Source organism: Mastigoproctus giganteus, chromosome 6, assembly GCF_048544385.1.
Source record: "Mastigoproctus giganteus isolate SK-2022 chromosome 6, ASM4854438v1, whole genome shotgun sequence".
In the NCBI taxonomy this organism is placed as follows: Eukaryota; Metazoa; Arthropoda; class Arachnida; order Uropygi; family Thelyphonidae; genus Mastigoproctus; species Mastigoproctus giganteus.
In genome coordinates, this window is record NC_143580.1 from 195,919,289 (window position 1) to 195,946,927 (window position 27,639).

General features: G+C 35.4%; 1 protein-coding gene across 3 annotated transcripts in view; it reads right to left on the reverse strand.

Annotated features, from left to right (window-relative positions):
* The window catches only part of LOC150084856 (muscle-specific protein 300 kDa-like), a 1,257,473-nt gene that overhangs the window by 267,388 nt on the left and 962,446 nt on the right, over positions 1 to 27,639 (reverse strand). For all 3 annotated transcript variants that reach the window (XM_090376651.1, XM_090376652.1, XM_090376650.1), the window contains 3 exons: positions 25,755 to 25,935; positions 19,098 to 19,364; positions 13,481 to 13,549 (listed from right to left, as the gene is read on the reverse strand). In XM_090376651.1, coding sequence (XP_090232777.1) covers positions 13,481 to 13,549; positions 19,098 to 19,364; positions 25,755 to 25,935 — 517 coding nt within the window. The remainder of the gene's footprint in view (positions 1 to 13,480; positions 13,550 to 19,097; positions 19,365 to 25,754; positions 25,936 to 27,639) is intronic.

Sequence of the window (27,639 nt, forward strand, 5' to 3'; positions counted from 1 at the left end):
ACTGATCTAAATCCCATCGAACACATATGGGGAGATGTCTAGCGGCATGTCCACATCCACCAGAAAATATTCAACAGCTGAAGATGACGCTGACAGAGGAATGGACGATGTTACCACAAGAACTTATCAACAACATTGTTCTAAGTATGGACAGGCAGTGCAAAGCCAGCATTGATATTAATGGTGGCCATATCTCCTGCTGAGGACCACCTCTTCCCTTTGTTCCATCTTTGGCAGTGATGCATCTGTATCATAGCAGCCAGTGATATGTTGCCATTTTTGAATAAAGTCCCTTTGTACCGTTTTGTTTCTGTTGTTGTGTCCGTGTTCTTTCCTTCCTGATTTCTGTACCTCACAAGGTTCCTTTGGTATGCTTTTCCCATATCCAGGCCACTCCTATGAGAAGCTACAGGTGAAAACCTGACTGGTCCTTAAATTTTTGCACACCAGTGTACTACTGCTTTTAAACAGAGATTATTTACCATTTTCAACTTTAAAGACAGATGCAGCTGAATCAGCTTTGTATTTTGTAAAAAAAGTTCCTCGAAGTGTGAAAGCTCTTGTAGTATGAAATACTCAGTGATACATTTGTATTTATTTTCTTCCTTGATCACAAAAGTGAAACAGAAACTGAAAAATCATTTTTTACATGCCAAATTCAGTTTTTTATTGCATACATATTAATTTCTCTTTCCTATTTATTTGCTGATTAACTGATTACCACTGCATTACAGATGGTAACAAAAACAAAACATAACCATCCAATATTTATCATTCATTAACTGCAACAATAAGGATAAATTATTTTTCAATACTATACTAATTACACTAAGGTAATTTTTTGACTAAAGCCTCAAACTATATGGAAGTTTCACTAGCAGACAGGTTAGTGCTATTGCATCATTTTGTACATAGTTAACTGGTGAAGTAGATAAATTGGCATTGTTTTAATTATATCCCATATTGTTTTTTATATACCATTATATCCCAGTGCCGTTTCAAGGTTCATTGACCTCTCCTCAGTAGGTGGGTAGGTATCTTGGTGTTGCAATGGTGACAACCCAATTATTAAGTATAACTCCACAATATGGAGTTATACTTAACTCCATACTGTGAAGTTAAGTATAACTTCAAAAAAAAAGTCTGCTGACAAGGCTAGTGGGAGCCAGACGTGTTCAAAGCCGTTAAGTGGATTTTTCTTATTTATTGATTTGAAATTATTGTTTTTCTAAAACTTTTTATTTAAATTTAGTAGTATAGCATTATTTTGTGATTTTCTGATTAATCTGGTATATTTATTCTTTACTCGGCCTTGTAATCGCATAAAAGTATCGGTAAGGGTATCAAATCCAAGTGTTACAAGTTGCAGCTCCCCTGAACGAGAAGTTTTTTAGCCATATTTAGCCGCTTTATTGACCATTTTTTACATCAAATTATTTTCTAAAAGTAGCTTATAGACCTAGTCAGGATCGTTAGTTTATTCTGAATTGAGACAGCGGGATTTGGAAGTTAATTAATACTTAAGTGTCCGTAGATTTACCGTTCGTAACTTTCTGCCTTTGTTATACAATACGTAATATTCCGAACTAGACAGCATTAGTATAGTACAATATTGTCAATTAATTAGTAAAATCTATTAAACTTGTTAAACTTCATTGTCAATTAAATTGTACTTTTAACTAAATATATATAACGACTTAGATTACAAACATAATTAATACATAACGTAATTACAAACGTAATTAATACATAACTTGATACAGAAGTTATATAAAGGGAACTCGTAGATAATTAATACTTGATACTGAAAAATATATATACCGTTATAACAGTGTTGGCATACAAGTTTAGGCTTATAATTTTGTACTGAAATTGAAATTTTATTGAAAGTAAATCGAAATCATGACTCAGACTAGAGCAGCAAAGCAAAAGGCTCAAGTTAATGGGAGTGCTGTGGCTCAGAGGAGAACTGAGGGGGGTAGTTGCCCTCTGAATAACAGCCTTTTAAAATGCACTGCTTGCATGATGTTTGTGGAGCAACCAGGTATGGGACATGATATTGCCATGGGGGATGTCTTTGTGTGCGCGCGATGCAAGGAGTGTAACAAAATTAGGCAACAACTCAGCGTTGTTATGGGCCTGTATGAGAGCTTGAAGGACAGGGTGGATGCCCTCGAAGGAACTAAATTGAGGGATCCATCAAGCTCTCAGCTGCCCACATCAATGCCAGAGCTTGCACTTGTTCATCACGCAACACAGCAGCAACCCCCAAGGCAGAATGTGCTGGTCCCACAGGAACTGGTAGTTGTTCTCAGGGAACATGCTTTGTAAAAAGGATAGGTGGAACAGGACCAGAGTATGTCTGCCAGGGGCAAAGGTTGATGACATTGTAGATCGGATATCATCTTTTAAGGGCACAAAAGGTGATATGGTTGTACATGTTGGCACTCAAGAGTAGGAGACCGGCAGATTTACTTAACAAGAACAGGTCACTGTTGAAAAAAAGCCACGAATTAGGGTTGAATTTGAAAGTGTCTGCAATTCTGCCCAAACACGATAGGAGGGAGTATATGATGAGAGCCTTGTCGATCAATTTGGCCCTGGAAAGATTGTGCAAGGCTCAAGGGGTAGAATTTTTTTTAGCCTGGACTGTACTTGTTAACAGGAGAGACTGCTTCTACAGGGATGGGATACACTTAAATAGAAAGGGTGCAAGAATATTGGCTGATGCTATAGAGGCAGTGTTAGGTGGGTTGGAAAACTGCTAGCTTGGGGGGATACAAAGACTAATAGATTAACAGTAGCCACTGGCAGAGGTGAAAGTGATTCGTGCACTGCTTCTATTGGAATGAGCAGAAGCCTGAAAAACAAGATGCAGGATATTTCAGAGACTGCTGGGAGTCATTGTAGTACAAGTAAACACATGGGTTGTGTTAGGGTAGCTAAGAATAGAAACAGGTGAATGTATACTTGCATGTACACCAATGCTAGGAGTTTGGTAAATAAATTTGACGAATTTGAGGTATTGCTCAAAGCATCAAAGGCGGATATTGTTGGGATATCAGAGACGTGGTGTCACACAGATATAAGGAATGCAGAACTGGAATTTGGGGAGTACAACGTTTACAGAAAGGATAGACAGGATAGGAAGGGAGGAGGGGTTATGCTATTAGTTAAGAAACACATAAAATCCAAGGAAGTGAAGCCAGTTGACATCGCTGGACAGTGCAGTGTCGAGTCAGTTTGGTGTGACATAAGCATTGGGAGATCAAAATTGAGAGTAGGAGTGTGCTATAGGTCTAATGACTCTGATGAGTATAATAAGAAACTGTACAGGGAAATAGAGTGGGCCAGTACATCAGAGAGTCTTATAATTTGTGATTTTTAATTTCCCAGATATTGACTGGAATTTGTGGGTTGGTCACTCACACACTAGCAAGGCTTTTGTGGATTTATTGGATGATTTTTTTCTACATCAGCATGTTCGGGAGGCAACTAGAGGGAGTAATACTCTTGATTTGATTATCAGTAGTGATTCTTCATGCATTAAGAATCTGCAGATAAAGAAACCACTAGGTGGCAGTGATCACAGTGTGCTGAATGGGATTTACTCAAGGAGGTAACTACCATCAGAGGTAAAGGGAAGGGTTTTTGCTTTCGTAAAGGCCTCCGTAGCCGAGTGGGCAGGAGTGGGAGTGCAGTAGCACACGCTCTTTGAGTAGACCGGGGTTCAAGCCCCTGACTGCTGAATACGGTAGATCAGCCAACCCGCACTGGACCAGCGTGGCAGATTACGGTCCATTTCCCTCAGCATGAATTGTTGAGGAGGCTTCCATCCTGCAGTGGGTTGATAATGGCTGCACTTTAATTTTTTACTTTTAAAGGCGACTATGATGGTCTGAGACAGTATATAAATTCTATACAGTGGGACCAACTGATGATGTTACCAACAGCAAATTCAAAATGGGAAGCATTCAAAGAACTTATCTTGGAAGCTACTAGACTTTATCTACCAACTAAGAAATATTGTTCAAGGTTTAGGCCTGAATGGATGTCACATGAACTAATGAGACATGACAGAGAAGAAAAATGCATGGGATACATATAAATTAACACGTGACACAGAAGCCTATGATAGATACAAGTTGATCTGTAACCAAGTTACAGAGGAGGTTAGGCAGGCAAAGGCAGATTACGAGAAATCTTTGGCAAGGGATGCAAAGAAAAGCAGCAAAGAGTTCTTTACTTATGTAAACTCTAGAAGGAAGGGTATGAATCAGATAGGTCCACTTGATATCGATGGGACAACTATTGATGATACTGCTCAGGTAGCTAACAAACTAAATGAATATTTTGCATCGACATTCACACATGAGGAGTTATTCAGCAAGGGGAATGCCAGAGGTGTATTCAACTCTGGCAGTAAGCTAGAGAATCTTGTAATAACTGAGAGTAAAGTGGAGGAGAAATTGTTGAAGATAAACACAAGAAAGGCACCTGGGGTGGATGGGATCTATCCAGTTATATTAAAGCAGGCAGTAAAGGAAGTAAGCAAACCCTTAGCCATAATTATGAGAGCTTCCTTGGACTCAGGGGAAGTACCCATAGACTGGAGATGTGCAAATGTGACCCCAATTCACAAAGCAGGATCAAAGGCTGACACAAGTAATTATAGACCTGTGAGTTTAACTTCTGTTCCAGAAAAATTAACGGAGACCCTGGTTAAAGAAGCATTGCAGGATCATCTAGACAAAACTTCAGTTATAGCTCGGACACAGCATGGTTTTGTTAAGGGAAAGTCTTGCCTGACCAATTTGATTGGATACTATGATGCAGTCACAAAAGAACTGGATGCAGGGAATAACTTTGATATTATATACTTGGATCTTAGAAAGGCTTTTGATACTGTTGCACGTGGAAGACTGCTGCACAAATTGGAGCAGTGTGGCATTGGAGGCAAATTGCTGCTATGGATAAAGGGGTGGTTGACGGGGAGAAGACAGAGAGTGGTAATCAATGGACACTGCTCATCGTGGACTAATGTTATTAGTGGAGTCCCTCAGGGTTCAGTGTTGGGTCCATTATTGTTTTCTGTATTTATAAATGATATTGATGATGGTATATCAAGCTTAATGTCCAAGTTTGCAGATGATACAAAGGTAGGTAGGGTTGTCAAGGACACTACTGACACTATGCTGCTGCAACAGGATCTGGAAAGGATGAGCAGATGGGCTGAGAGGTGGCAAATGAAGTTTAACATTCGCAAATGTAAAGTACTACATATGGGAAACAGCAACCCCAGAGAAATGTATCAACTCTGTGGTACTACACTGACAGTGGTAGAGAATGAAAAGGACCTGGGGGTAATTGTGCAGGCAGATATGAAGTTCTCTCAGCAGTGCAGACGGGCTGCAAGAGTAGCTCATTGTGTCTTATCAATGATATACAGGAATTTTTCTAGCAGGGATAGGGAGGTGATTATTCCGTTGTATAAGGCAATGGCCAGGCCACACCTTGAGTACTGTGTACAGGTCTGGAGGCCTCATTTCAAGAAGGATGTAGAGCTGCTGGAACGAATACAAAGAAGGGCAACAAGATTAGTGAATGGAACAAAGGGGTACTTTTACGAAGAAAGCTTAAGTTTTGCAAATTACAGTGTCTGGAGACTAGGCACCAGCGAGGTGATCTGATAGAGGTTTATAAAGCCTTGAATGGTTTGAGCATGCTCAATGCTGATGGGATTCTTCCTCTTGCTCAGAATAATCACCTGAGAGGGCATAAATTCAAATTGAGGAAAGACAGATGTAGGATATACATGTGGAAATTTGCGTTTAGCCAGCAGGTAGTTGGTTGGTGGAACAGACTTCCATCCCTTGTTGTGGAAGTTGATAGCCTAAATAAATTTAAGGCTCAGCTGGACAGGTATTTCGAACAAACGGAGGGGTGAATTGGAAGTGGGTTTTTTTTTTTTTTTTTTTTTTTTGGCTGATGCTACATAAGCTTGCTTTGCTGCATCATATGCCTCTATTACTACTATTTTTATAATATAATTCAGATGCCAATTTATCTACTTTGGTAGTTCACCATGTACAAAACTGATGTAATAGCACTAACCTATCTGCTAGTATACTAATTACACTAAATGTCAAAATTATCTCCACTAACGTTCATAAAAAAGGTATGAGATATTTTCTGTTATACCTCTGTTGTGGATACACTACTGATTTGCAGGCCAAAATATGTAGGGCAATGCTTGCCTGCAGACAAATTAATTTGTTATCTGAATATAAAATTCCATCAAGTACACCATTAATTATCCTTTGTTAATAATTCCATACTGTATAGAGAATAAAACCTGTGTATGTAAGGAGTTTTAGGGAATAATTGCATTTGTTTATTTTTTCACTGATATGCTCTTTAATCGTAAAAGAGGTTTCAATAATAAACATACTTTCAAATATAACAATTTCAACTTTTTTTTAGAGTTAAAGTGCAAGGCACACACATCAAGAAACAATAGCTAATTTACTGAGTAACTATAAGATATCTAACAAAACAAACCTATGTAGCCATAGCGTTATCACATTAAACCAATCAACATTTCAACAAATAAATAAAGAAAATATTTACAGCAGAGCATCAATAATCCGAACTAACTGGGACCGGGGGTAGTTCAGACTTCCGATTTATTTGGATTTTCGAACTTATCAAAAATACTTTTCTGGAGACTAAATTTAAAAAAAAAAAGTTTAGTAAGTTCAGAAATAAAATCACTAAGTTGCTTACGTATTTTTTTTTCATAGGTAAAAAAATAAATGGAACTTTCAACCACAATAACACATGGATAGGCTTTAATGAAAATAATTACTTATTTTTGCTGCACCATTTTTGAACTTCATTTCTTTGTTTTCTCACTCTTTTGCAAGAGTATTTGAGTTGGGAGCATCCAGTTTGTTGCTCACACCAAGCCATCGCAGTCTCTAGCGTGGCGAATGCCTCAGCATGCATAGGCCCAGTGTTGATGTCATTTTCAGGAGTACCAGTTTCTTTTACATTCACAATTTCATTTTCATTTAAAACAGGAAACCGCGTAGCATCAATATCATTTTCCATCCCTGCCCTTGTATCACCTTCATCACAATCTTCAAACCCAGAAACTGACTGAAACAAGTTGATCATCTCATTCAGTATTTGTCCCTCATCTCCTTCAGTTCAATTCTGCTCATCTCCTACAGTTTCTTCTGCAATAGATCACAGTTTTTTCAAGCATATTTTAAATTCTGCACAGTGAGTTATTCCCAAGCGTCGGCTAAAATGTAACAGCTGTCCTTGAGAATGAACTTTTTCAAAAAAGTTGCAATGCTTTCTTCTAAAAGTAAATGATGCAAGACTTATTTTTTGTAGATTCTCTTCAATTTTTTGATGACTCCCTGTTCTATTGGTTGGAGGAGTGCGGTAACATTTGATGGAAGAAACACGACTTTGAATCTGTCGCCTATTTCATTTAATGTTTCCAATGAAGGATGTTGTTGTTTTGGTTTTTAGGAGCATTAGCAACTAAGGCCATATTGCTCCTGGGATATGCGGTGGTCATTCCCTGACCTTTCCGCATCCTCTGTATTTGGTGGTCACGGGCTCAAACCCCGGTCTAATCAAGAAACGTGTGCTACGCACTGCTGCTCCTGCCCCACTTGGCTACAGAGGCACCATGAAGGATGTGATGGCGTGTTGTCTAGGATAAGCAAGACCTTGCCCATTTTGCCTTCCTGTTCATGATACTTTTTGACATTCATAATAAAATAGTTGGTACACCATATCAGATTACAAAGTGTGTTGAATAACAGATTACAAAGTGTTATGTTTAGTTAGTACTGAATGTATATTAATTAAGCTATGAACGTGCTCCTGCCCCACTTGGCTACAGAGGCGCCATGAAGGATGTGATGGCGTGTTGTCTAGGATAAGCAAGACCTTGCCCATTTTGCCTTCCTGTTCATGATACTTTTTGACATTCATAATAAAATAGTTGGTACACCATATCAGATTACAAAGTGTGTTGAATAACAGATTACAAAGTGTTATGTTTAGTTAGTACTGAATGTATATTAATTAAGCTATGAACGTAAGTTTAAACTGAATTTTATTTTGTTAACCTGTGGATAATATTCTTCTGATTTTCACATATCATTAGTTTTGTTAATGGGTAAGGTAATAGAAATGTAAATTTGTGCTTTATACCTTCATTTTTATAGCCTGTGGATAATATTCCTCCAACTTTCACTTATTAAAATTGCTGTTTAATAGAATCACAATTCAATTTGCAAACATGGTCACAATAACCGGCACTTACTCTAATTATTTTATGGCACCAGCATAAAAAAAAAAAAAAAAAATAAGTAAGTAAACGCCAGCTTGTTCAGATTATTGACGTTTTGAATTATTGATCTTCGGACTTTTGACGCTCTACTGTAGTTTAATCTTATTTGTGTTCTCTTATACATGCAGCGGAGATGGGGGAAACCCCTAGTGCCGTTTGACATTAAACACACATGCAGTTGCATTGTAACACCAAACTGCATTTTAAAATTAATCCCTTTCCTTTATTTAATAATAGTCTAACTGAAGCTGAAACTACTGCAAGCAATGGGGGGGGGGATCCAAGCCCGAGGCGGGATTCGAACCCGCAACCTTTGGGTTGCTAGGCAGGCACTTTACCCACCCGGCTAGCCCGGTCGGCCAACTGATTGGTAACGAAATTTTCTTGTAATGGAAATGATGTAATTGATTGGTAAAGAAATTTTCTTGTAACAGAAATGCCACAATTGATTGGTAACGAAGAAAGCTTACCGATTAGATTTTAAATTACTCAAATTACATCACTTCCTATTAGGAGGCTGTTAGATTTTAAATGACATCACTTCCTAAATGGTGATAACGATAATACCTCAGTCATTAACGTTAGTGATTGAGGTAGGGTAAGTAGTTGATTCAGTAGAGTAAATTCATACTAAGATACAGAAATGACATCACTTCCTAAAGGCCGCTAACTCAGTCACTAACATTCATTCGGTAGAGTAAGCAGCAGGTAGTAATATTATGCAAGAATAAAAGCTTCGAAGCCACCAAAGAAGCATCTCGTGTTGAAAAGGAATGAGTTCAAAAACACTGAGAATGAAGAAAATGTAGACTTTAATAAAATCTGTAGATTTTATTAAAGTCTGCATTTTCATTTGTATATCATTTAAAAATTTAAATGGCTTTATTCAAGAACGCAACAATAAAACAATCACTTGAACAAACATCAATCACTTCTTGCAGTAGTTTTTGGTTATTTTATTTTATTTTTTTTTTTGATTTGGTAGTTGTTGGCGCATCGGCTTCTGTGGCCATATTGCACCTCCCAAGGTTTTTGCAGTACTTTGATCCAAGCCCGAGGCGGGAATCGAACCCGCGACCTTTGGGTTGCCGGGTTTTTGGTTATGACGTCATACTAGTCTACCAATGGTTTTCACTAACTATTGAATTGTAAAAATACCTATAAAAGTATTATGAAGATGGCTAAAACTCCAGCTGAGGGAAATCGAGAGAAGTATGCAAGAATAAAAGCTTCAAAGCCACTGAAGAAGCTTCCCATATCGAAAAAAGAATGAGCTCAAAAACATAGAGAACAAAAAAAAAAAAAAATGCAGAGTTTAATAAAATCTGCTGCTCAAGATTTTGATCAGCATCGACTTCTCATCAAGAAGCTGGAGCATCGACATCACGAAATAATATTCAAGTACTTCCTGAAGATTTCGATCCAGAAGAGATTTGAGTTCAAATGAATTAACTGAGGATTTTCAATTGATTCCTGAACCGGCTAGACAGAGTATACTGCAACAACCAGCTTTGACTTTGAGGGACTTGCTAGAATGAAGGCTACTCAGTTTGCTAGGGCTAGAGAAATCGATTTAGAAGCCGTACCGATCACTAGAAGTACAAGTGTTTAATTGAATAACAACAGAATGATCTCGGCTAAGTGAAATCATTTTCCACTAATACCAGCTTGTGCTATTACCATCCATAAATCTCAGAGAATCCCATCAGCACTGAGCCTGCACAACCCATTCAAGGCCTTATAAACCTCAATCAGATCACATTGCAGGTGTCTGGTCTCCAGATGTTTCAATTTGCAGAACTTAATCCTTTTTTCATAAGGGCACCCCTTTGTTCCCCTCACTGGTCTTGTTGACATTCTATGTACTCATTACAGCAACTCTATGTTCTTCCAAAATGAGGCTTCCAGATCTGCATGCAATACTCAAGGTGTGGCCTGACCACTGCCTTATACAAGGGGATAATCACCTCCTTGGCAAGACCACATGAGCTACTCTTGCAGCCTGTCTGCACTGCTCAGAAAACATCATATCTGAGTGCACAATTATCCCCAGGTCTCTTTCATTCTCCACTACCCTGGGTGTAACACCACAGAGTTGGTACATTTATTTAAGATGCCTTCGCATGCCTAACCTCCTTTGTGACTTGATTACAGATTAGCTTATATCTACCATAGGCTTCTGTGTCACCTTATAATTTATATGCATCCCATGCATTTTTCTTTTATATGCCATGAGTCTCATTAGTTCATCTGACATCCATTTGGGCCTAAATCTTGAAAAGTATTTCTTAGTTGGTATGAGTTAGTTAGTTAGTTATTTGGATTTTAGGAGCATTAGCAACTAAGGCCATATTGCTCCGGGATATGCGGTGGTCATTCCCTGACCTTCCCGCATCCTCCGTATTTGGTGGTGACAGGCTCAAACCCCGGTCTAATCAAGAAGCGTATGCTAGGCACTGCTGCTCCTTCCCACCTGGCTACGGAGGCGCCTGAGTTGGTATGAAAAGCCTAGTAGCTTCCAAGATTAATTCCTTGAATGCTTCCCATTTAGAAGTTGCTAATCGTCCTACTGAAGCTGGTCCCACTTATAGAATTTAAATCGTCCCACTGTACAGAATTTAAAAAATCTGTGAGACCACTGCAGTAACCAGTGGTACAAACAATGTCTGTATGAAACCAAAAACCCTTCCCTTTACTCCTGATGGTAGTTAAATCTTTAAGCAACTCCCACATCGGTATACTGTGATCACTGCCACCTAGTGTTTCCGTCATCTGCAGATTCTTAATGCATGAATAATCACTGATGATAATCAGATCAAGAGTATTACTTGCTCTAGTTGCCTCTCAAACATGCTGCTGTAGAAAATAATCAACCAAAAAAATCACAAAGCCTTGTTAGTGTATGAGTGACCAACCCACAAGTTCCTGTCAATATATGGAAAGTTAAAATCACCCATTATAAGATATTCTGATTTACAGGCCAACTCTATTTCTCTTTATAGTTGTTCATTCTACTGATCAGAGTCACTAGGCCTATAACCAAATCCTACACTCATTTTTGCTTTTCTAGTGCTTATGTCACACCAAACTGACTCAACATTAAATTTAAATTTTATGTATTTCTTAACTAACAGCATAACCCCTCCTCCATTCCTATCCTTTCTGTACACATTGTACTCCCCTAATTCCAATTTTGCATTCCTTATATCGTGTGACATCATGTCTCTGATATCCCAACAATATTTACCTTTGATGTCTTCAACAGCACTTCAAATTCACCAAATTTATTTAGTATAATCCTAGAATTGGTGTACATGCAAGTATATATATGCACCTGTTGTTACTCTTAGTTACCCTAACACAGCCCATGTATTTACTTGTTTCATGATGATTACCAGCAGTTCCAGAAATCCCCAGCAATTTGCTTTCCAGGCTGCTGCTCATTCCAATAAAAGCAGTGCCAGGATCACTTCCACCTCTACCTGCAGCTACTGTTAATCTATTATACTGGTGTGCAAAACTTAAGAACCAGTCAGGTTTTTACCTGTAGCTTCTCATAGGAGTGGCCTGGATATGGGAAAATCATACCAAAGGAATGTCGTGAGGTACAGAAATTATGAAGGAAACAATACCGACACAACAACAACGGTACAGAGGGACTTTATTCAAAAATGGCAACATAGCACTGGCTGCCATGATACAGATGCATCACTGCCAAAGATGGAACAAAGGGAAGAGATGGTCCTCAGTAGGATGTATGGCCACCCCTAATGTTGATGCAGGCTTTGCACCGCCTGCCCATACTTAGAACAATGTTGTTGATAAGTTCTTGTGGTAACATCGTCCATTCCTCTGTCAGTGCCATCTTCAGCTGGTGAACATTTTCTGGTGAGTGTGGACATGCTGCTAGGCATCGCCCCAGAGGGTCCCATATGTGTTTGATTGGATTTAGATCAGTGGAAACAGGCAGGCCAATCCATACGAACAATGTCCACACTTTCCAAAAGCATAACAGCTGCAGTGCGATGGGATGTGGTGTTATCATCCATAAACATGAACTCAGGGCCAATGGCACCTCAGAACAGATGCACATGGGAAAGGATTACCTCAGTACAGTAGCATGCACTGGTTACAGTACTGCCTTCCAGTATCTGCACTTGTGTACGTCCATCCAAGATAATGCCTCCGCAGATGAGAACACCTCGACAGTGATATCGATCCCTTTCAGTGATGTTTGTAGGGTGATACCGTGTGCGAACCTCTAGCCAGATTAGCTGACATCCAGAATTGCTGCTGAGACTGAATCTACTCTCATCAGTAAAGAGTACTGTCCTTGTGTTCGATGCACCACTGTAAATGGTGTCTCCGATTGGCAGGTGTTAAAGGGACACAGCGTACTGGCCGTTGGGCAAACAGACCACCTTTGTGGAGTCACCAGGCCAGAGTAAACTGCAATATCCTGCATCCTGTGCAGCTGGTTTGCAATGGATCTCGCTGTCTGGTGTCGGTCCCTCTTGGCCTGTAGGAGTATATAGCGGTCATCACTGGGCATTGTTTTTCGTGGACGACCACCACTGGTCCTTCAAAGAGTTGTTCCTGTCGTTCTGAAGGCCAACCATGCATGTGAGTCCATGCTGTGTGATACCAAACTCTGCAGCCACACTCCTCACACTTTAACCTTCCTCAAGCTTCCCAATTATTCAACCCCGGGTAAAGTCATCCAGATGTTGTCTACTGGCCATTTCATTGTCTGTAGCGCTGTATGAAACCAATCGTGCTCACCATTTGGAAATTTGCACATAACTGCTGAACTGCTGCTTTTTCTGTTTATGTGAGCCCTCTCATCACGATTCAAATTTTTGCATGTGCACCAGTTTTTTGCTAAACTGCCACAGTTATGCAAATCGCCACAGGCTATTTCATTTGATTTTGTGGTTGTAACCTTTAGAAATGGTGTTGGTCCTTAAGTTTTGCACACCAGTGTAGTTTGTGAATCCCCCCCCAAGCTAGCAGTTTGGGGGAAATCCAGTGTCAATAGCAATAGACAGTAATATTTATCTGTTTATTTTTATTTTTTTTAACAAAAATCCACAAACTTCTTACCTCAAAAGATTGCAAAATCTGGTTTAAAACATCACAATCCACTTCACTGGGAATATCCACCAAGAGAATCTAAATAAAAATATTTCAATATTTGCATCTGTATAAAAATTTAAGTGTAAAGTACAAAATATATAGATTTTTAAAACAATCTGTACATGTAAAGTTATGACTTGAACTTGAAAGTTACAACTAAAACTTGAAGTGAGCAATTCATTTAGGCATCATTATTTCTCAAGAGCTTCCTGCTGAATTTAGTGTATGTACTGCAGAGCTGGCTGAAATTTGATTGGACTTAGAATATATTGTACAGCATTCTTTCTCTTTAAAACATTTATCTTTTTGGACTCCTTAAGTGATCTATGCAATCCAGTACGTAGATAATCACCAACCATCCACAGATAAATCCAATCCATAAGTGGTTAGCAAATCTTTATTATCTTGAAATATAAAATTTTAAATAAAGTTGTTCAGGGAGTATGACATGTTAAGACAAACTGTGGAAAGAGTTTGGCAAAAAAAAAAAAAAAAGAAAAATGTGACCCATGAGCAATAATAGAGTTTTTTATGCATGGGGATGCTGACACAGGAAGGGATGGAACCATAACATATAGGTTGAGTATATGGTCCAGTACAGGATAGCTTTGGCAGTGTCACTGATAATCCTGAGTAGATGACTGATAAACTACATAATTTTTTTGCATTAGTAGCCACATGAGCATATTTTCAGACTTGACATGTAATGGGAACTAGACATTGTGTAACCATGTCCATTTGCCATTACCTCTGTGACAATGAGCATGATAATTTTTTTTCAAACCAAAAATGGATTGGAAGAGAAATTATCATGCAAAAATGTGAAAAAAGCACAAGTAGCTGATGGGGACTTATCTAATGATATTAAATGAAACAGCAGAAGAAATTGTCAAATTCCTATACGATATAATGGGTGGGTCTCTGGATCCAGGTTAAGTCCTAACAGATTGCAGATGTGCAAATGTCTCTCCAATTTACAAAGGTGGTGCCAAGGGTGAAATGGAGAACTATAGATCTGTAAGTTTCTATGGCAAGAAATATTAGGAGTTCATATTTGAGGAAGTATTGCAAAAGCATCTGGACAGGAATAAAATTAGGTGAGAAACACAGCATGAGTTTGTTAAAAGAAAATCATATTGTATTAAATTCTTTAGCTATTATGAATTGTTGAAAAAGAATTGAATAAAAAGAAATAATTGGATAAAAATAAAAAAATTGGACAAAAAGTAGAAAGGAAAAAAGAATTGGAAAAAAAAAAGGAAAAGGAAAAAGAAAAAAAATCACTCTAATGTCATTAAAATTTTTTTTTTCTCCTTGGTGTATACAAAATGAAGATATGTCTATTTCTAGGTTAAGATCCTTTCTGTAATGATATAGTCATTATCTTTTTGTTGTTTCTATTATGCTCCCTCTATGCAAACATATGGTTATCTTTATGCTGAAATACTAGGGGTAAAAGAGGAGTGCACGTAATTAAATCAAGGAAAGTTAGTTACAGACTGGATGTGAGAATTTTGTTAGCTAAAGGATTATTAATTGTTGGAATAACTTGTTACCTACTCTCACATCAGTAGAATGCTTGTGTGCATTTAAGGACAGATTTGACATAAATCTGAGCTTAATGAGAGGCTACTGTATAAGTTGGAACATGTTCGGATTACTGGAAAGATTGCTGCAGGGTAGAGGGTTGTGATTAATGGATATTCTTCAGATTGGTGTAATGGCAGGAGTGGGGTCCCCCAAGTATCAGTTCTTGGACCACTGTTGTTTCTGATTTTCATAAATGATATCGATGAAGGGATAGAAGGTAGGCTGTCAAAATTTACAGACAATGTAAAGATTAGTAGAGTGGTTAATGATCAATGCCAAGCAGAGCTTCTTCAGGACGACTTGAACAAACTTCAGAAATGGTTAGAAAAATGACAGTTACGTTTTCATGTGGCAAAATGCAAAGGTCTTACACTTGGCAAATAGCAACCCACAAATAAACTTTACACTTGGTGGGGTTGAATTAAAAACAGAAGGAGAGGAAAGGGATCTGGGAGTTACAATACAGGCAGCCAGGAAAGCCCATAGTGTCCTATAGATTTTTTATCAAACATTACCCTGTAGAGATAGAGAGGCCACAATCACACTGTATAAGGCAATTGTAAGACCACATTTTAGAATACTGTGTTCAAGTATGGAGACCTCATCTGAAAAAAGACATTGGACCCTTTCAAGAAGCTCAAAGATGGACAACTTGCAGGTGGATGGATCGGCAAAAGGGCGACAGTACAAGTAAAGACGCTGATCATGTGGGCTACAAAGTTTGTCAACTAGGCACTGCAGAGGTGACCTGATTGTGATTTATAAGGTTCTGAGAGGGGTTAGTAAAATATGAATGAAGGTGAAATTTAAATTGTTATAAAGAATTCCAGAACTAGGGGCCATATATTCGAATTATAGGGGAAGAGGCTCAGACTAGGTTGTAGGAAGTTTTCTTTTAGCCAGCGAGTAATTGATTGCTGGAACAAGTTGCTTTTGCAAGTAGTTGTGACTGACAGTTTTAATAAATTCAAAGGTCAACTGAATAATTACCTATTTTGTACATAATAATAATTATCTATTTTGCACATAATTTGTATTTTCTTATCTATTTGTTTTTGTTTTTTGTGGCTAGAACAGTAAGAGCCTGTGGCTTCATTGCACTATAGGGCAAATATTGGTCTATCTTCCATGAATTATTTTGAGTTTATATTATTATGAACTTGGAGTGTTGCACATCACCACTTTACATTTTTAATGTATTAAGTTTAAAGAAAACAACAAAATCTTGATGATAGCATTACTAAAGAATATAATTTTTCCACACTCTTATGTTATCAAGTTCCATCTTTCACCAAATTTAGGATACTCTAAATAGTAAAAATTCAACAGGTTTTGAAACACACCACTCTAAGTCAGCTTTAATTAGTTTAGAGTTGTACAGGAAGCAATGAAGAGATTTAAATAAATGTTAATAAATGGAGCAAGGTTTGGAGAATATGGCAAGTAATGTTGAACTTCATTGCAGGGAGAGAGAGTAGCATTTTTTTTATGTAGATTATTTGTTATTATAAAGGAGCATTCAGCCTTTTCAGTTCATCAACACATCATTTTGCAGTTAAAGCTTAGTTTAACCTGTCAATGGGAGCACCTGCAACCATAGTAATTACACTATCATCCTGTCTGCAAATCTGTAATTTTATTTTTTATTCCAGATGACAGTATGATTATCAGACAGGATGACAGTATGATTATTATAACCATGCTAGACCTTTTACTAATGCATCGCAATACTTATTGAATGTAATTTTGTATTTCTTTAATGAAAAAATTAAAAATTAAAAATGTTTTTTTTACACTTATTTCCAACAAAACCAAACTTCTATTAACTCTGCTAAAAAAAATAAAAAATATATAAACTATTTTATATAGTTCCATCTATTTTCTATTTAGTTATATCTACTTTCAAGCTTATAAAATCATTAAGTGCTTGAAAAATCTAAATTGGGGATTAATGTTTATGTTTTAGCAGCCATATTAATGTTTTATTAAATATATAAATGAATAGTTATAATAATCAAGATATGAAACTTTTTATATCATTTAAATTCAAATGTATATAATTTATCTTATTATAGCAAGAATACACTGTGCAATAGCAGCAGCCATCCAATGAGAACCACAATTATTTACACAGAGAGTAAGACAAAAATAGTAGCATAAATGGTGGTATCTTATCTATTGGCATGTTTCATATAATTACCTAAGTAAGACTTGTATATTTAAAAAGTTAGTGAGAGAGAGAGATGGCCACAAATCTCACACCAGCAATTAATGTACAATGGATATTTTGCTGATGGGATGAAATGCCACCATTGCTAAATCAATACACTTTTGAGAATTGTACACTAATAATAATTTGATATGATTACAAAAGTTCAAAATGAATTATACCTTCATAACCCATCATATTCTTAGCATAACCCCTTGTTGTAATGGTAATGGGATTTTTTCATGCCTTTAGTGATGATGATGATGATGATGCTGCTGCTCAAGTACAGCATCTAACACAGACTTATTGTGCACAGGCATTCATCCTGATTGAAACCTAACTTAGAAACCTTTTCAAGCTTACTGAGGTGATCACAAAAACTTGAATGCATTGAATTGAATTTTCTGGCAATTTCTCAAGTTGTAATTCTGGAATGTGCCTCCAACAGAGCTTTTCATTTAGTCAACAAGAATGATTTAAATTGGACAGTTCAAAGTTTCCAGGTTGGAGCTTCAAAAACTTGCTGACACTCTGGGATAGTCACTGTTTCTCCATAAGCATTTAATTTGGTTTCCCTTGAATCACTTGAGCCCATTCTGAATTCACAGAGTATACAGTGAAATTTATGGCTCTCATCTGCATTCATTACTTATGATAAAAGGAATGCATAGCTTCTATTATTGTTTATATTATCTGTTCTGAAACACGGAAAATGTGAATCAATCTGATACAGCAAAACAATGAAATGTTACACGGATATTATTCCAATCAAATTTCTGAACGGCATCGTGAATAATGAAAGAAAACTACTGAAAAGTCTGCAACACAAGACAAATGTTATTTTCACAACCTAATATTGCTATCTGATACAGCAATGAAATATAATGTCTTTTTTCAGTTCAATTAATTCTCTATTAAGTTCTTATTGTACAGTGAAAGAGTCTGTATTTGAAAAATCGGTTCTTGCTTCTTGTCATGATGAGGTGAAAACTACATAATATAAGTACATGCTATATTTTAATGAATTTTGCCATGCGGCATTGTTCTATTCAATTCTTTCTTTTTATATATATTTTATAAGTGTGTGTATGCCTTACCATAATTTAATTTAAGGTTGGGTTCCACCTAGATGGTTCTCACTACTTGAATATGTTTGTAATGCCTTCCTTATATCCCTTTGTAGGAGATCAAATGTAGTTTTGATCACCTATTATCAACAGATGTTGGTTGAAAGTCATCAAAGTGTTCTTTCTAAATAATTATCTGTCTGAAGTTAATTATATAAAAGCAGGAATTCTATTTAGATATTCAAAATAATGAGAATGGAATGAAATATGTTTATAATTTTATAAATTTAGTGAGCTAAGTCTACACTAAGATCCATAAGAAGGATACACTTTGACATAGTACAATAACTAGTTTAAATATTTGTGACTTTTCATTAGCATTCACATTATAACCACTTGCAAAAGTCTGTTTATATATCCCCCAAATTAAGTACCAAAAAACACAAATAACAAGAATATCCTATGTATCAAATTACAAATGTAATGAATAATTCAAATTCTACTGCAAACATATTGAACTATCAACACAAAAAAAAAAAAAAAGGAAAAAGAAAAAAAGAGTGATCAAGTATAACAGAGAATATTTATAAAAACTTATTGTAAAAATGTAGCATAATAAATAATAAATAAAAAAAATAAAGAATGAACTTCTAAAAAGATCTTAACTATTTTAAATAAAATCCTTTATTCCAACCATAACTCAGAAAATGAAAATTACCTCTTCTGCTTTGTCCAGAAAACCTACTATATCATCAACTGTATGTTGACACTTTTCCATTTCATCACATGTTTTGATTCTCTGGTTAAAATTATTAGATACAGAATATTTAAGGGATGATAGCATTTTAAATACAGAACTTAGACTTGTTTTAATTTCCTGGCATGTTAAAGGCTCTAACAAAGATGTATCTTCTTGAAGATTTCTACCAGTATCCTCCAACATGGCTAAACTTTGTTCTTTTGAAGAAATATCTTCAATTAGCTTCTAGAAAAGAAAGTTACTAGGTTATTAATAACTAACAGTCATAAGATTATGACAATTTTTTGAAAAAGTTTTAATAAAAACAAGACAAATGCTGCAAAGAAGTATCATTTATGCAGTGGAATCAGCCTTAACAAAAAAACAAATAAAATAATAATAATAATAATAAAAAAATAATAATAAAAAAATATAAAATCTTGATTTGAATACCATAACCTGTCTTTTGGATCATCCCACAGTGCCAATTCTACAGGGTGTTTCAAAATTATGTATACACACTTTAAAAATCTATATTTAATGAATAATACATACAAATGTAAATTTTTCGATACTTTGAAGACAGAAATATTAATTTTTTTTACAACAATAAAACTTCAATTGTTCAAAATGCCTTCCATCAGCATTAATGCATGAGCGGCATCTATCTTAAACAGATCTATATACTGAAATACACAAATCAGAAGACGCCTCCGTAGCCAGGTGGGCAGGAGCAGCAGTGAGTAGCACACGCTTCTTGATTAGACCGGGGTTCGAGCCCGTGACCACCAAATACGGAGGATGTGGAAAGGTCAGGGAATGACCACCGCATATCCCCGGAGCAATATGGCCTTAGTTGCTAATGCTCCTAAAAACGAAATAACAACAACACAAATCAGATGAAATGTTTTCTGCGTCTTGAATTTTTTTAATTACTGCATCATTCTAAAAACACTTGTATGGTTTAAACCTAGCTCTTGTGAACACCGTCTTGTTGATTTTCTTGGTGTGCACAAGATTGTATTTCTTACAGCTGCAATGTTTTCATTATTTCTTGATGTCCTCTTCCTGCCACATGCTAAGTTATTGATATTCTGAATGGTTCCATACTCCTCAAATTTATCCTGCAAGCAAGTAATTGTTAAACGTGTGGGTGCTTTTGTTCCATATTATGATTTCCAAGCATGCTGAACTTCACTGACATTTTCAAATTTCCAATACCATTTTATAATTGCCTTTCTTTCTTCAAAACTTAATTGGGTACTCTCCATAGTTTTAGAGGTATCTATAAACTATAAAATAAAACAAAAATTAAATTATTGTAAAAATATTGTCTATTTTTTCAGCTACAAAATGAGTTTAAGAAATTAAATTGGTGTATATTGTTCATTAAATATAAATTTTTAAAGTGTGTATACATAATTTTGAAACACCCTGTATTTACTTAAAATGGCCCACAGGGCACTCATATCCTTTCATCTGGGCTTTGAGTCAAGCAAGCTAAACTTCTCACCCATTAATAATAATAAAAAAAAAAAAAAAATTGTGTATTCCCAAGTTCAGAAAAATTGCTTCTATGCTGTAAATGTAAATTCTTTCAGCTTTTAAATGCTTAAATGAAATTTTGGACATTATTCTCAGACCTCTTGAAGTCTTTCTATGGACCACAGTTTGAGAAATGCTGATATAACATATTTAAACTAAAAATTTATGCAATCCCACATTAAATCTTATAAATTTTGAAGCTCCAAAGATTAGACAATAGCTCGTTCCAGTACCTGATTATTACTCTTCTCCAATAGAGGCTCCTTCTTGTGGTCAAATTCTCAGCCTTGTATCATTTGGCATTACAAGAATGCAAAATGGGATAATCTGTGTGGTTTCTATTTCTTTTTTTTTTTTTTTTTTGACTGGATAACTGTTAAATCTTTGGGGCACCATGACTTCAGGTTAACAGTCAACTGAAATTCTCTTCTTTTATTTCTCAGTACTTGACTGTGTAAATACTTTGCAGTCAAGGTTGAAAATAGCAAAGGACTGCAGGAGCTCAAGCCCAGGCCCATAACTAAGTTTAGGGGTTACTGAAATGCTATTCCTTTGGTCATTTTTCATTCTTAAAGAAGTTATGGTACTTGAAGAGACATGGCCCAGCAGATAAATATTTTATATCACTTTTATAATGTACATTATTTTTTCAAAATTATGCACTATTTCAAAGTGCCAGAAGCATTTTGAAATAATGCACAATGTTGAGCTATTCAAGTCTACTTTCAACTGCAAAGAAAACATGCATGGCTCAACTTGTACTTTCTTAACTAACTTCCAAAAAGAATATGTGATGTAATGTAAAATACATACATTAGTGATTCCTGAGTATATTCATATAACTAATCTTATTTTTTTTCTGTTACTTTTACCAGCAATTCCATATATTGTTTGAAATGCAGTTTCCAAACTAGTATGCAGTATTCAAAATTTAGCCTCTCTCAGCAACAACAACCATTTGCACCAGTTATTTAATCCCTTCTCTGTACTCTTACCTCTCTATACAGGCGGGCCTCGATTAACGCGATTAATTCGTCCCGCGAGCACATCGCGCAAAACGGAAACGCGTTAATCGAATATCATAACCAATAGGAAAAATTATAATTGGTACTTGACCTTCTGGAATGTCCATAAAGAATTTTAAATAACTTTTAAATAATACCTTTTAAATAACTTTTTAACTGCATGCCATGTAAAAGATAATAAAAATTATAGAATTAAATGTTTATTGTTCAAAATATATAATGAAGAAACTAACTATTTGCTACAGAAATATTTGAACACAGTCGTTTGAACAGTTTTGGCTTTCGTTTTTTCATCATACAATTTCCGATAGCCGACAACAAGCTTCTCTAGGCCCTGGCGAAATAACATGCTTCTTTCGATGTTAGGATCAACATCCATTACCTTTTGTCTAAGGTTCTCTGCGATACGAAAGATTTCGCCTAGTTCTTTTACCGTTATCTCCTTTGAGGTAACATTTTCATCTGGCTCACACTCGTTTTCTTCAGCTTCTTCGTGCACACGCTGTTGCTCTATTTGAAGGAGATCATTGTCACTTAGCTGTTCTAAATGCGATTTCAGTGATTCTCGAACGTTAGCCGCATCCAAGCCTTTGAAACCAAGTTCATTACCAATATTAGTTACGTCTTCAATAACTTTTTGAACTGCATCTTTGAAGCAAGTAAAATCGTTTGCGCGGGGTAAAAGATGCTTCCAAACTGCTCTCATATTGCTGGCTGTCACTTCTTCCCATGCTGCATGAATGTTTTCAATGGCCAAGCGTATGTTATATTTTTTCCAAAATTCTGGTACAGAAATTGCATTATCTCCTGTTATAGCTTCAAGTGCCTGTGCAAAGGTTCTGCGGAGATAGTAAGCCTTGAAAGTTGCAATCGTCCCCTGGTCCATGGGTTGCAATAACGAAGTCGTATTCGCCGGTAAAAAAACAACTTTCACATTTTCATTTAAGTCACCAAGTGCAGAAGGATGTCCAGGTGCATTATCTAAAAGCAACAGAGCTTTAAAAGTAAGATTATTTTTCTTGCAATAGGCTTCAACTGTTGGACAGAAATAAGACGTAAACCAGTCTTCAAATAGGGCTTTGGTCATCCATGCTTTTTTATTTGAACGAAAAATGACTGGAAGAGTGCGATGGCTGTATCCTTTTAAAGCCCTAGGATTTTGTGCACGGTACACAAGCATGGGTTTCAATTTAAAATCACCTTCAGCGTTACCTCCTAATAAAAGTGTTAGTCGATCTTTTGAGACTTTATACCCAGGTTGTGATGCTTCATTTGCAGCCAAATAAGTTTTAGTTGGCATCCGTTTCCAAAATACGCCCGTTTCGTCTACATTAAATATTTGCCGATCGTCGTATTCAGCATCCTGAATGATTTTTTGCAATTCTGCAGGAAATTTGGCTGCAGCATCTTCATCAGCACTAGCAGCTTCCCCTGTTACTTTAACATTATGCAGTTGTGCTCGATTTATGAAACGTCCAAACCACCCTGAACTAGCAACAAACATTTCAGTCTCCCCTTGATATTTTGTTTCTTTGAGCTTAGTAAAAAGGTTAATAGCTTTGCTCTGAATATTGTCCTTAGATAATGGAATTCTTTTTTGATTGCAATCTTCTATCCAAATTGATAAAAGACTTTCCATCTCAATCATTATTAGAGTTCTGTTTCTGGTATTTTGTAAGACAAAAGAAGATGATGAAACTTTACCTTTCTCTTTATATTCGTTCTTACGGCTCAAGATAGTTCGTACGGTAGACTCACTGTATCCTAGATCTCTTACGATTTTCGCATGGTTTGCACCACATTCATGTTTTTTAATAACTTCAAGTTTATCAGCTAAAGTAATAACTTTTCGTTTTTTTTTATTACAATCACGTTGTTTTTCACTCTTTCTTTTATCCATAATTAACAGGGGTAGAAAATTAGAATTTTTAAATACGTCTGCACGTGACTTTATTAGGTGGAGACAAACAAGTAACACGTCTACTTAGTTGATGGAACACACTGAGGCGGGAAGCGGACAAACGCTTGTTTATTGGCAGTCAGACATTTAGTGCGCGATTCGAATCTTTTTCAACTATCAGAAATAAAAGATCGCGTTAACTGGAAATTTGAATCGCGTAAAGTAAAAAGTGGTATCATTTTTTCCAATCGCGGTAACTGAAAACCGTGTTAATCGAACTCGCGTTAAGCAAGGCCTGCCTGTATACATTGCAACATGCAAAATTCACATAACCTTTTTTGGAAAAATTCTTGTATAGCACAGACAGTACTAAATCATCATGAGCCATCCTTGTAGCTTGTATAATTATGCCTAAGTATTTGCATTATCAACCATCTTAAGCATGTTGCTTCCCATGTTTTTGACATTAAGCTTGGATTAAATACAGAAACATAAGAATATGCATTTACCAATGTCTTAATAATGTCTGAACTATAATTTTTCAAACTACTTGAAAAGTTATTTAAGTCTTGTTGAAATCTAACTGGAACTTAACAGTTCATTTGCCACTAAATATTTTACACTAACTATAATAATAAAGAAAGATGAAAATAATGACATGAGTGAAGTGTATTTTCAGAGAACAAATATATTCAAATTTGTGAAACAATAAATAAATAAACTGCAACTAAATTCCACAATTTTTAAATCTTAAAAAAAAAAAAAAAAAAAAAGAATCAAACAAAGACATGAGATGTCTTTGCTCAAGGATAACATCATTTGACATTTTATGCCAAAGATGTATAAACAAAAAGCCAAGAGTCAAAGGGATAAAGCGTAAATGCAAAAAAATCTTTAGCATTCACATGCATGTGTTAATTTTATTCTACTTGAAGCATATACTTTGTTAAATTGACATCCTTTGTAAAGACTTAGCTCACAACAAAATTTACAAAAGTTTATAAAAGTAAAGATACAAAAGAGGTTATTTAGAGGATATTCAGATTATATTCAACAAGGGTCATTCTTGTGCAAAGACTATCTGCAGTTCATCTGGAAAGTGACAAACTGCAGTTTTCATTCTGGAGGACGGACACACACACACACACACACACACACACACACACACACACACACACACACACACACACACACACACACACACACACACACAGTGGCAGTATGAGCAACTCCAAAAACCAAACATATTGGAATTGATCATTTTGAGATATGCAACAGCCATCAGCATTTCATTAACCATAATAAAACTTCAATTTCATATTTACTGTTAATTTTACATATGTCCTTGTTGATATATCTTAAAACTTCTTCACATCCTATTCCTCTCACCTTTTAATTTATAGAATCAAGAAATGTCAAACTAATGGAATAAGTTTTTCTGCAGAAAAACAACAACAAAATTCTATAAAAAACACAACACTAGAAACTTGCATTTGTGTAGGTAATCCAAGCTTAATGCATTTTTGTAGGCATCCAAGCTTAATGTGGGAAACAACATGCTTAAAGTGGTTGATAATGTAAATTATTGACTAGACTGCAATATTACATTTCATAACATAGTAACTATAAAGTGCATGATAGAAGTATTTATTAATCATTTACTGTAGTAAAAAAAATAATGACATAAAATAATCTTAACACAGTAATAGAAATAGTGACAAAAATACATATTCAATGCCCACTTAAATATCATTTTCAAAGAATGGCACAATTAAAGGAGGAAAAATTGTTTAGAAATTTTTGCACAATATTTATTAAGAAAGAAAATTAATATTGCCTTTTGCAAATTTAAAAATTTTAAAACTTTTAAATAGTATCCCATACTAATCTCAATTTATGATTGATATTGATAACTGATTAATATTTATTTTTAAGTGTCACATAAATTAGCTTATAGTACTTTTAAATTTAAAAAAATTACTTGTTGAAATCTAACTATAGGACTATTATTAGTACTAGTATAGTAATTATAGTACTAGTATAGTAATTATAGTACTATTTTTGTTGCAAAAATAAACTATTTACTTGAACTCTAAAAAACATTTGCTACCAGTGGTATTAATTATATATTTAATCTCAAAAGTAACAGTCATGCCATTTTCTTACTTGGCATTCTGAAGTACCAGAGAAGGAAGAAGTAGAGCATCTTAAATTAAACTCCCATAGTTCTGCATTAGCAATCCAGGAAGAAAGAAGTTTCAGATCAGAGCAGAAAGACTCCCACTGCAACTCAAGCATTCCATGCTTTTGCAGAAGTGAAGAGACAGAACCTTGGAGATTATCCCACCTAAATAATTATATATACATATACATGTAGGTATTATGTTTTTTTAATGAAATACTTTATACATGCAATTCCTATAACAGAGAAAAAAAATAGAAACCCAATACTTCAAGGTAAAACTAGTTTGGAGAGAAAGTGAATATACAACAGTGCTTAAAATAGTCATGACTTCTAGCTGTTAAAAATAGGATATCACAACTGGTATGTTGCCAAAGAAGTACTATATCAGGTTTCAAACATAAGAAAGAATTACTGAAAGTAAAATATATATAGAGAGAATGATACATTTTTACAATCGGTATGGGATGATAATTTTATCAGCCATATTGATGATGCACATAAAAAGCTTGGTGAATCAATAAACCAAATTGCATTAAGATATTTTGAAATCAAAAAAGACAAAGAACCATCTCTCCTCTCTCTATATATATATTTGTATGTGGATTTTATAGTCATGCTTTTACCACTGTCAAAATAATAAGCACTAGTTGGTATGCAGTTTCAAAAAAATAAAAAATACACTTCAATTAACAATAAATGCACACAATGTTTTAATGGATATGGTTTAGAAAACTTAAAAATGCAAGATAATTTCTATAATGAACTGTTAATAAGAAAACTCTGCATAAAAATTTATGTATTTAGCACTTAAGTGCCTAAAAATTTAGAAAGAATTTTTAGGCACTTAAGTTTAGTTCAACAGAAATCTTTACTTAACTTGTTACAACTTGTTAAATAAAAATTTCTGTTGAACTAAACAAAAAGTAAGAGAAATATAAAGAAAACCTATATTCTGCATGGAAATCTCTACACTGGCATATGAAATCACTTGGTAACCAGGGACACCACATCAATACAGTAAGAGAGTGAAGAAACACATCTTGTATTCTGCATGCATATATTTTGACAAGTATATTACTGTATGTGTTAAGGTGGATTTCTTTCAATAAAGATTTATCTTTTAAAGTGTTTAAATTCCAGTGTTTGTTATTGTAAGTAGCAATAATTATTGTTAATAAATAAATAATTAATAGTTAAATAATTAAAATATATAATAAATAATTGTAATAATCATTTTGGCTCCTTATTTTTAATTTATTTCTTTTAAAATTGAAAAAAAGGTGTGGAATGTAAAACTTTTCAATAGGCACTACAACTTTAGATAGAATTTTTTTTTAACATGTTTTATAAATAACTTTAAAGTTCAGCTTATGGATTTTGTAATGATGTGCAAATTTCCTTTTACATTGTATGATATGACATGCATTATTTATTTATTATTATTAATTCAAAGAAATATTCTCAAATGATGTTTCAATGTGTTCTGGCTGAGAAGCGAGTGCTTGATGTAAGCAGTGAGGATGTTAGGTGCTAACTCAGCATCGTTATGGGCCTTTATGAGAGCTTGAAAAACAGGGTGGATGCTCTCAAAGAATTTAAATTCAGGGGTCCATCAAACTCTCAGCTGCCCACATGAATGCCAGAGCTTGCACTTTATCATTAGGCAACACAGGGCAATCCCCAAGGCAGAATGCACTGGTCCCACAAGAGCTAATTGTTGTTGGTGACTATTGTCAAGGATACGGGAAATATATGGCACAAAAATGATAGATGGAATAGGACCAGGGTATGTTTGCCAGGAGGGAAAAATTAGTGACATTGTTGAGCAGATATCTTTTAAGGACATAAACGATATTATTGTACATG